At 36.0% G+C, this 11,592-nt stretch overlaps 1 protein-coding gene across 1 annotated transcript; it reads left to right on the top strand.

Annotated features, from left to right (window-relative positions):
* The first annotated feature begins 8,767 nt into the window (after positions 1–8,767).
* On the top strand, positions 8,768–10,703 carry LOC133303070 (ammonium transporter 1 member 1). The gene has a single exon (XM_061502926.1). It carries the CDS (start codon positions 8,890–8,892, stop codon positions 10,384–10,386), a length of 1,497 nt encoding a protein of 498 aa, XP_061358910.1. The 5' UTR covers positions 8,768–8,889; the 3' UTR covers positions 10,387–10,703.
* The last annotated feature ends 889 nt before the right edge of the window (positions 10,704–11,592 follow it).

Here is an 11,592-nt window from a genome sequence, read left to right as displayed (position 1 = left end):
TTCTCCAACCACTACCCATACCTGAAGACATTTGGTCCGAGTTATCCATGGACTTCAGCACTCATCTTCCGCCTTCGGCCGGCTTTACAACTATTTTTGTGGTAGTAGACAGACTGACTAAAGGGGCTCATTTTGCCGCCTTGCCTGCTAGATATTCGGCTGCTAAGGTAGCCCAAGTTTTCTGGGACAACATTGGAAAGTTGCATGGTCCCCCGAAATCCATTGTTTCCGATCGTGACCCCGTATTCCTCAGTGAATTTTGGCAAACATTATTCAAACTGCATGGGACAGTTCTGCACTTCAGCACGACATATCACCCACAATCAGACGGACAAACGGAGAAAGTTAATCGAAGTTTAGAGCAGTACCTAAGGTGTTTTGATCATGAACATCCTTCCTTCTGGCACAGGTACCTCAGCTGGGCAAAATTCCATTACAACACAGCTCACAATCGATCTACAGGCTTTTCCCCTTTTCAAGCAACGTACGGTCGATCACCTCCATGTCTCCTCGACTATGCTATGGGAACGACTTCCCTCGAAGCTGTAGATTCAGATCTTCAACAGTGTTCCTTGCTCCTGACGTCGTTGAAACAAAACTTAAAAAAGGCCCAATCTTTCATGAAAATACACGCAGATAAAAAAAGAAAAGACTTCACATTTCAAGTCGGAGACCTGGTGCTGCTTCGCCTTCAACCATTCCGACAGTTGTCAGTTCATCGGAGATCTTGTCACAAGCTTTCATTACGTTATTTTGGTCCAGTTAAAGTTCTGGAGCATATTGGCAATGTCGCATATCGTCTCTAACTTCCAGCCGGTTCTCGTGTCCACCCAGTGTTCCATGTGTCTCTTCTGCGACCCTTCACACCCACGCAACAGTACAAGATCCATGATCTCCCTACAGATTTGCAGCAATCCACTCCCAATCATGTGCCAGCGGCCATTGTCTCTCGTCGCATGGTTTGGAAGCAAGGCCGCCAGATTCCTCAAGCACTGGTGCAATGGCAAGGACTCCCACTTGAAGATTCTACATGGGACGATGAAGCTTTGGTGTCCCTGGATTCAACCAAACAGCGACCTCTTTCAATTCTAGAGAAAAACCACAAAACAGCTGTTTCAAAGGACACGGTTTCAATTATTTCTAACCAGTCCCACCTAATCCCATCCAACTGTGATATCAGTTCACACATTAAAGCCACCGAATCCGCAACCAATCAGAAGCAAGCGTCTGAGATTCTTATCTCTTCATCCTTGAACGATGCACTGCCACTTGTCCCAATAATTACTCCACAATCCACTCCACAGGGATTCCCTCCAATCCGTCCAAATCAGCCTATGGCTGGTCCTTCTTACCTCGTGGACGAGGCTTGTTCTGATGGAGAGGGGGGTGTTGCAGCTCAAAGGACCCAGCTAACTGAGATCAGGCCCAGTCGCATCAAGCGAAAGCCCAACTACTTATTGGACAATCTCTCTCCCTTTTTATCTCTCTCATCACCTTTTCCTCCTCTTTCTCTCTGTTCTGTCAACTGATTTAGAATCTGAATAATAGCCTTTACACTCTCAATCTTGATCGTTGATTCCACTTATATTTAAGAGCTCTAATTTTTTTAATAACGTGAGTTATTGAATACAAGTGGATCAATGCTCAAAATTAAATGTAAAAGTTTTAATTCTTATATCGATGTAACTTGTAAGAATATCCTACCGTTAGTTTTATTGCTATTTCAATCTCTCTTTTGAATCTAACTTTCTATAAGTTACAAATCACTATGTATATTGTTTGGTTGAGGATACAACCTATATTTTGAAAAGGATATTGTAATGCTTTTTTGGTTGCAGAATCTTTTCACTTTAATGCTTAATTGCATTTTTTGGTCCATCTATTATGGCCAATGTACCATTTCGGTACCGCAATATATAATTTTTTATAGTAATTTTTTTTTTTGGTAACATTTTTTATAGTAATTAAATTTCCCGGTTTTTGTAATTGAAAAGAATTAGGTCTTTATATTAATTTGTCGTCTAATTATTAACAGATATTACTGAAATAACCAACGATTTAAATATAAAATATGACACTTTGTTCAATAAAGCATCTTAATATTTAAATATATTATTTTATATTAAACCTATTTATTTACGAGATTTAAATATATTAAAATCGCATGTGTATTTCTTAAGATGTTAATTTAATAAAGTGTCGTGTTAGATATGTAATTTGCTTATCATATTTCTGATTGAATAACATATTTAGAGAGTCTTAATCTTTTAGTTAAAAAATAATAATAATTGCAAGAAATAATTAAAAGTGAAAATCACACATTAATGTGTACCGTATTTGTAAAGAGTAGAGTTTGCAACGGTCATATTTACGATATTAGTTAACTAATATTTAACCATTGTTAATCTGTAAATTTCTGTATCGGTTAATCAAAATATGTTGGGAATATAATTTTGTAACATTTTTATTTTCTTTTGAATATTTGGTATGAATCTAACATATTTAAAAATTTTAAAGAATATAAAATAGTTTGCTTTATTTATTTAAAAATTTTCTATTTAGACACCAATAATTTAGAGAAAAAATATTTATTATTTTAAAATATATAATTTTATGTCATTTTAAATGAAATAATATCATTTTAATATATAGTTGATGATTTTCAATATTCTGCCTCTTTCATTTTTTTTTCTTTGTGATTTTATAGTGAGAAAAAAATGTGAAAAATCATTAAATATATATCAAAAGGATATTATTTTATTTTAAATAATACAAAATCAAATTATGTCTTTTAAAATCAAAAAAGAAAAATCAATAATTTATCATAATCGTTCACAGAGAGATACGTCGAATCAAGCTAGGCTGTAGTTGTACCAAGCTAGGCTCTAGTTGTACCAAGACAAAAAGATTCAAATCCCCAAAAAACTGTCTCTTTACACTCCTCTCCCTAAATAGTGCCGGAACTGTGTGTACAAGTGCATACACAAATTTTTTGAAGGAAAAAAAAAATATATATATATTTTATTAACAAAAATTACATGACCTAATTTAAATTTTTTTTTTTAAAAGTCGACTTGTGATTCCATTAAATTCCAAAATAGAGTCATGTTAGTCCTTTTGAGGAAATAAAATGGGTCTTTTTGAATTTCAGAGGACCATGATTTTGATTATTTGAATCTATTTTTGAATTCTGAGAGATCATGAATAGAATTTTTTTCCCTAAGAGATTAAATTGAGGCACACAATTTTTGTTGAGGACCCAAAATGTTCTATTGTAACAGTTTAATTGACTCTTGATTACTTTTTTATATTAAGTTAAAGTTTTTTTCCTTTTTTTGTTTATATTCTTTTGTATTTTAATATATTTAAAATTTTCTTTAAATTTTTTTTCCTTTATTCTTTTACTCTAAGTGTGCAGACATTAAAAAAAAAATTTCTACGTCCGCTATTGGTGCCACATGACGTAAACACTTACACTTTTATCATATATATATATATATATATATATATATATATATATATATATATATATAGTCATGATCATTTTACACCAGTGTAAGTTACACTCTCAATTTTATCCGTTGATTCCATTTTTATCTAACGGCTCAAATTTTTTAGTAATGTGAGTCATTGGATATAAGTGGATCAATGGTCAAGATTGAGTGTAAGACTTCTAACTCTTACACCGGTGTAAGAATATCCTGCCCCATATATATATATATATATATATATATATATATATATATATATATATATATATATATATATATATATATATATATATATATATATATATATATATTTTCGATTTTCTTATGCGGTAGGAGAAAATTTTCTCATGTTGTAGACACATCTTATGTGAGGCCCACATCTGTTAACCAAATAAAAAAGCAAAAGAAAATATTGCACGAAAATCGAAGGGTCACTAGTAGGAGAAAACAACTATCCTATGACATTAGAAAATGTTTTCTCATATATATATATATATATATATATATATATATATATAGGGAAAACATTTTTTCCTTTTAAAGGAAATTTTTTTTCTCATACTAAAAACTCATAGTATAAGTGGGGCCTAAAAAATAGTGGAGAAAAAAAAAATTCAAGATTGGACCCACTTATGCTATGAGTCACTAGTATGAGAAAAATGTTCTCCTTTAAAAGGAGAAAATATTTTCTCATATATATATATATATATATATATATATATATATATATATATATGGGATAGGTTATTATGCCTACTCCCATTTTGCCTACCCATTTCGTTACCGTTCGATTACCATCTAATCCAATGGTTCATATTTGCAATATAAAATAAATATTTTTTTCCCTTTCTTTTCTCCTCCCTTTCTCTCATACCCTTTCTCTCTTCCTCTGCCGTATACCTATTTGATTTTTCCCTTTATCGTTAATCTCAGCCCAGGTTAACAAGAAATATGGAAAGCAAGCAAAAATAACCAATTTCAAAAGTACGATGCAAAAGTTTTTATGGTCTATACAAGAATACTCATGCTTACCTATAATCACACAATAGCATTCATCTTACTCAACAACAACAACAACAGCCGAGTCTTATCTCATTAGTGGGATCAGCTTAATGGATTAATTGACAACATCGAGTCATTGTCATCGGATCTTTATAAATTTCCTGTTTTGGTTGATAAAGAAAATTGAGTTATGATTTATGAGACCTAGGTAGCAACTACAAAGATGCATATTAAAGAAAACCATAAGGACTAATTATATTGTTCAAAAAAAATTTAGTACATAACCTAAAAGCATGGATATATGGTAATTGATTTCAAATGCTTCGTTCACATGGGCAAAGATTAACGATAAAGGGAAAAAAAAAGGTATACGGTAGAGGAAGAGAGAAAGAGGAGGAGAGAGAAAGGTATAGGAGAAAGTGAGGAAAAAAAATATGGGAAAAAATGTTTATTTTATATCGCAAATATAGACCGTTGGATTAGATAGTAATCGAACGGTATCGAAAGGGGTAGGCAAAGATAGGCAAAATAAGAGTAGGCACAATAACCTATCCCTAGATATATACATATATATATATATATATATATATATATATATAGAGGATATTCTTACTATCAAAATTTTCTACTACTAACTTACTACTTATCTAATCACCATTGAATCAAAGAGAGAGAATTTTAAAAAAAATTGAAAAAAGAAAAAATGTTGATCCAATGGTAATTAGATAGGTAGTGAGTTGATAGTAAAAAATTTTGGTAGTAAGAATATCTCTCCTCATATATATATATATGTGTGTGTATATATATATATATATATATTATAAAAGAGGAGGGCAGAGCCCAAAGAAAATCTACAAAGATAGATGTTGCATGTCAAAAACAACATACTCCATCATCATCTTAAATCTAGTTACATTCCAAAAAGAAGAAATACTAGTAGGGGAGAGGGAAAATGTAACACCTGGCAACTTGCAAGTATCAACGACTGTCCTCACACACTAACATGAGACTTTTCAGCGTGCTTTGTCCTCACTCGCACACTTCTCGAAAAAACTTCCCAAGAGGTCACCCATCCCAGAATTGCCCCAAGTCAAGCACGCTTAACTATGGAGTTCTTCCGTTACGGGCTACCGAAAAGTAGATGCATCTTGTTAGTATAGGTGGTACCAATTAATTCTTATAAGTTATTCCCAACTGTACTGTCCCATACCAGCGCAGTCTCTGGAGTCCCTCTCTTTCGGGTGTTGATTCGATTCATTCATGTACCCTCATCACATGAAGCCTGCCAGGAGCCGCTCCTTGTCCTTGCCCTTTCGCACCGGCGATCACTCCCCGCCCTCGTTAACGCCCGGGATGTTACATGCCCACCAGCTTCCGCCTGGTTCGTCCTCGAACCACACCGTACTGGAAGAGAGGCCCTGCTCTAATACCACTTGTAACGCCTGACAACTTGCAAGTATCAACAACTGTCCCCACACACTAACACGAGACTTTTCAGCGTGTTTTGTGCTCACTCGCACACTTCCCGGGAAAACTTCCCAGGAGGTCACCCATCCCATAATTGCCCCAAGTCAAGCACGCTTAACTGTTGAGTTCTTCCGTTACGGGCTACCGAAAAGTAGATGCATCTTGTTAGTATAGGTAGTACCAATTAATTCTTATAAGTTATTCCCAACTGTACCGTCCCATACTAGCACAGTCTCTGGAATCCCTCTCTTTCGGGTGTTGATTCGATTCATTCATGTACCCCTGTCGCTGGAAGCCTGCAAGGAGCTGCTCCTTGTCCATGCCCTTTCGCACCGGCGATCACTCCCCGCCCTCGTCAGCGCCCGGGATGTTACAGAAAAAATAATAGTCCCTCAATTTGCTGAGCAGGTCCAAACTTGGCTAAACCGTCTGCACAATCATTGAGATCTCTGGGAATGAAATCCAGTTGCAGGCATCCAAGAGAATCGGCAACACTTCTGATGCAATTTACAAGAGAAGAGTAACCACAGTGAGTAGAATGGGACTCTAAACACAATAAAGCATCCTTTGAATCACAACCTATCCAAAGATCAGAGCAATTCAAATTACTTGAAAGATTTAAACCTTTTAGTAAGCCCCACGATTCCGCTTATAAAATTGTACAAGGGCCAATATTAAAGGCAAAGCCACCCATCAAATCACCAGATAAAGAATAAATGAATCCACCACAAGCCCCTTTGTTGCTGGTAGAGCTGAAAGCTCCATCAACAAACAGTCTGTAGCTAAAATGTTGAGGAATCTATACTGAAATACAAAAAAGAACTAGGCAGGTTGGATTTAACAATAAATGGAAGTGCTCCACTACACTTCTCCATATCAGCCAAATACATTAGAATATGGTGATTGGGGTCCTGGGGTATTGAAAAATTCTCCTTATGAATAGTAAAGTTTTTGCACTTCCAAATAAACCAACAAGTCACATAAAAAAAACCTCTTTCCAGGAAGTCCAAAAAGAGATGGAGATTGAGTTTGAACCAAGCCTCTCCTTTTGAGGAGAAGAAATCAATAGGGATGGTTCCAACAAACCATCTCTCCCAAATGTTTGTAGCAAACCTATAGTCGCGAAGAGTAGGGATGATTGTTTCGGGGAAGTTGTGGCAAGAAGGACAAAATTGATCACCCCTACTCCAATGGTAAGTTTTATCTCTAATAGGGAGCTTATTTAAACAAGCCATCCAAAGGAAAACTGCAATCCTATAAGGTCCTTTCCACTGCTAGATGGAGGGCCAAAGTTTATCAATTTTGATGTTATTTTCAGTGAGATTGCAGTAAGCTTTTTTCATAAGTGACTTAATGGGTTATCTCTCTTCCACTTTAAACAATCAGCGGCATCTCTATCAACAAGGGGAACAATATTTACCAATCTAGAAAGGGTTACATTATCAAGAAATGCTGAGAGATAAGTCAAATTCCAATCTCATGTTATTGTCTCCACAATCTCACTCACTTTGAGAACAAGGTCAGATTGAGGAGGCTTTGTATAAGCAAGAATGAATAAACTATTTTGCCAACCTCCCCAGCTGTTTGTCTAGAAAAAAGTAGAGTTGCCATTTCCAATCTCTCATTCTAAATATTAAGACATTTTACTCCGGGCCTTGCAAATGTTTTTCCAAAATGAGGAATCACTATTTTTGGCTACAAAACTGTGGTTAAGATCATTGTTCCTACCATACTTGCCAAAGAGAACTTGAGCCCAAATACTATTCTGGTTTGCTAAGCAATTTTATGCAAAAAAAACTTCATTTTGGATTCTAAGGTTGATGATGATGAGACCACCACCACTTTGTTTAGGTAAGCACATTTGTTCCCAAGCAACATAGTGAGCTTTGCATTTTGTTACTTTTCTTATATTTTATTTGTGATTCTATATGATCTGCTTTTTTAACCTTCTTACCCAAAAACATAAATATTCCACTAATTTAAATTTTTTTATAAATTATTTATCAATCTATTATAAGTGAAATACATACAGAGAATATGCGCATTTAAGTCACACATCACCTTCATACTCAACTTATACAAAATTCAACACAAAATTCAACGTGATACAAGACTGGTGGGTATTCAAGTTACGCAAGCATGCATGTATATTTTGGAGAGTGCGAAATGTGACAGACATATCTTAGCTTTTGTACAAGTCACACATGAAATGATGTACGACTTAAATGCATACTTTCCTTATGTGTTTCACTAACATTATATTAATAAATAATGGGAAAAGTATTTCTCCAGTTATCGGAGATAAAGTTATCTGCAGCGAGCTTAAAACGACGTCGTTTTAGGTTATAAAATTAAAAAATTATAATGACAAAGACTAATATAACCCTGCAATCTATTATAATTACAAAAACACCTTGATTTCCGTCTTAAAACGACGTCGTTTTGAGCTTACTAGAGATAACTTTATCGGTGACTGAAAAAATCCTTTACCCATAAATAATTTGTCAAAAACATTAAATCGGTAAATGTTTTGGATTTTACTTCAAAAGGGTTAAAAAGCCCATATGATATACTAACAAATCACCTAATAACAAATTAGAATGAAACTAATATCCAAGATATTAGGAAATAAGATCTATCACCCCATCCCTCAAGGTTGCTCCTCACTTAATAACTCATGTATAAATAATGAATAACTTATTTATAAATAATAAATTAAGCATGTCAACTTGTTTTAAAAGATATAGATAAAAAATGTAAACAACTTAAGAATGTGAAAATTTGAAAAGTCTTCTTCCACTCTCTCTCTATATATATATCAACAAAAACGCACGCCGGTCTATGTTGTAGTCCACAAAGTACACTTCTTCTCAAAATCTTCAAACTAAGCTTTTTCTCTCTTTTTTTTTTTTTTTATTATTCAACAAAAATGTCGTTACCGACTTGTTCGCCGGAGCAACTGGCTCAGTACTTGGGCCCGAACGCAACGAACGCCGTCGCCGCCGGAAAATTCATATGCGACCAATTCGCCGCCGTGAACAACAAATTCACCGACACGGCGTTCGCGGTGGACAACACCTACCTCCTCTTCTCAGCCTACCTCGTCTTCTCCATGCAGCTCGGCTTCGCCATGCTCTGCGCCGGTTCCGTCCGCGCAAAGAACACCATGAACATCATGCTCACAAACGTCCTCGACGCCGCCGCCGGCGGCCTCTTCTACTACCTCTTCGGATTCGCCTTCGCCTTCGGAACACCGTCCAACGGCTTCATCGGAAAACACTTCTTCGGCCTCAAAAACGTCCCGTCGGTAACCGTCGACTACAGCTACTTCCTCTACCAATGGGCGTTCGCAATCGCCGCCGCCGGAATCACCAGCGGATCCATCGCCGAGAGAACACAGTTCGTCGCTTACCTCATCTACTCATCCTTCCTCACCGGATTCGTCTATCCGGTGGTGTCTCACTGGTTCTGGTCCGGCGACGGTTGGGCCAGCGCGACGAACACCGGAAACCTCCTCTTCAGCTCCGGCGTAATCGATTTCGCCGGCTCCGGCGTCGTTCACATGGTCGGCGGCGTGGCCGGGCTTTGGGGAGCCCTAATCGAAGGTCCTAGAATCGGAAGATTCGATCATAACGGTAAAGCCATCGCGCTTCGTGGCCATAGCGCTTCTTTGGTTGTGCTTGGAACCTTCATGCTTTGGTTCGGTTGGTACGGTTTTAACCCCGGTTCGTTCACCAAGATTCTAAACGCTTATGATTCTGGTAACTACTACGGTCAATGGAGTGCAGTGGGTAGGACAGCTGTCACAACCACATTGGCTGGCTCCACCGCAGCGCTAACAACCCTCTTTGGGAAAAGGGTACTTTCCGGTCATTGGAACGTAACTGACGTCTGTAACGGTTTGTTAGGCGGTTTCGCCGCAATAACCGCCGGGTGTTCAGTTGTTGAGCCATGGGCCGCCATCGTGTGTGGGTTTGTTGCGGCGGTTGTTTTGATTGGGTGTAACAAGTTAGCGGAGAAGGTTAAGTTTGACGATCCGTTAGAGGCGGCGCAGTTGCACGGAGGGTGCGGCGCGTGGGGTGTGATTTTCACGGGTTTGTTTGCTAAAGAGGAGTTTGTGAATCAGGTTTACCCGGGTAAACCGGGTCGGCCTTATGGGTTGTTTATGGGTGGTGGGGGGAAGTTGTTGGCGGCGCATGTGATTCAGATTTTGGTTATCACGGGTTGGGTTAGTGCTACCATGGGTCCTTTGTTTTTTGTTTTGAATAAATTGAAGCTGCTTCGGATCTCCACTGAGGATGAGCTTGCGGGTATGGATCTGACCCGACATGGTGGGTTTGCTTATGATTATGAGGATGAGTCGCATAAGAATGGGATTCAGTTGAGGAAGATTGAACCTAACTCTTCTTCCACTCCCACCGAATGATGATAATTTTAATTTTTTGTATTTTTCTTCATACCCTTTTTTTTAAAGGATTTTATTAATGGTAGTGAAAATATTTTTGAGTTTTTACATTTATGTGGGTCATGTGAAAATGTGTTACTAAGAAGGAAGCATTGTAAGAGTTACATGTGATTTTGGGGTGGTGTTGGCTATTATTGTTTTTGCTTTTTTTGTTTGTTTGTTTGTATTTGAGGGTTAGTAGCTGCAGCATGTGATGTGAGGTTACTATAGTTGCGAAAGTAATTGTATCTTATCTTTTCTCTCTGAAAAAGTTGAGGCCAAACAATGCAATTTTTGTTATCCGGTAATTGTCGAACAGTGCCAGTTGGAAATACCTTAATATTCCAATATAGAGACATTAATTTGACATGAAAACACACCATTATTGAGGTTGAGTAAATTATGGAAATTCCGCATCACCACATGTTCTTTAGCCTTTACATTTAAAGGATGAGAAGCGTTCGTCATTATAGGAATTTATGGTTGGTTACAGTTTTGGATTTTTCTCAAAACAACCATATAAAGGGAGCAACAGTGACCCATTTGTCACCTTTTTTCTTATAATTATTGATTCATTCTTATATAATTTTAATCTTTTCATATAACATGATTTTATTAAATAATATATATCATATTAAATAATAAGTTTTAATTTTTTCATGCAGTAATAAGGAGAGAAAAAAATTTCATGTTATAAACATATTTTTTATAGGAAATTAAAAGATCATTAATAAGAGAAAATAATTATTTTATAACAAAAAAATTATTTTTTCTTAAATAATATATGAGAAGATTCACTATAAGTAAAAAATTATTTAATTGATGCCCATAAAAATCTCTTTGAGGGTTGTTCTGAAAATAAGACAATAAGCAAAAGAAACAAAGCAATTCATCTTTATGGAATGAATGCTCAGGAATCAGGAGAAAAGATACTCACGAATCACGAGGAAGAAGAGTCATTCAAATCAAAACTATAGGCTTCGTGTGATTGTTGTTTTTAAAAATAATTTTTTAGTTTTCGAAACAAAAAACTTAAAATACTCGGTTAGTAAGGTCTATTTCTTAAAAAAATATTTTGAAAACTATAATTTTTTTTTTTTAGAATCAAATTTAGAGAATATGTCTGAGTTGTTTTTGTTTTCTGTTTTGATTTTTAACTTTTAAAAATTAAAAAATATAGAAAACAAC

The sequence above is a fragment of the Gastrolobium bilobum genome, unplaced genomic scaffold (assembly GCF_033153095.1).
Source record: "Gastrolobium bilobum isolate Gb01-03AN ecotype WA unplaced genomic scaffold, APGP_CSIRO_Gbil_v1 utg5596, whole genome shotgun sequence".
NCBI classification, from domain to species: domain Eukaryota; kingdom Viridiplantae; phylum Streptophyta; class Magnoliopsida; order Fabales; family Fabaceae; genus Gastrolobium; species Gastrolobium bilobum.
Note: the sequence above shows the minus strand (reverse complement) of the source record. Positions and strands in the feature narration are given on the sequence as shown.

Bases quoted from the DNA above. Each gene is read 5' to 3' on its own strand.
- LOC133303070 (XM_061502926.1), top strand. From the start codon at position 8,890: ATGTCGTTACCGACTTGTTCGCCGGAGCAACTGGCTCAGTACTTGGGC.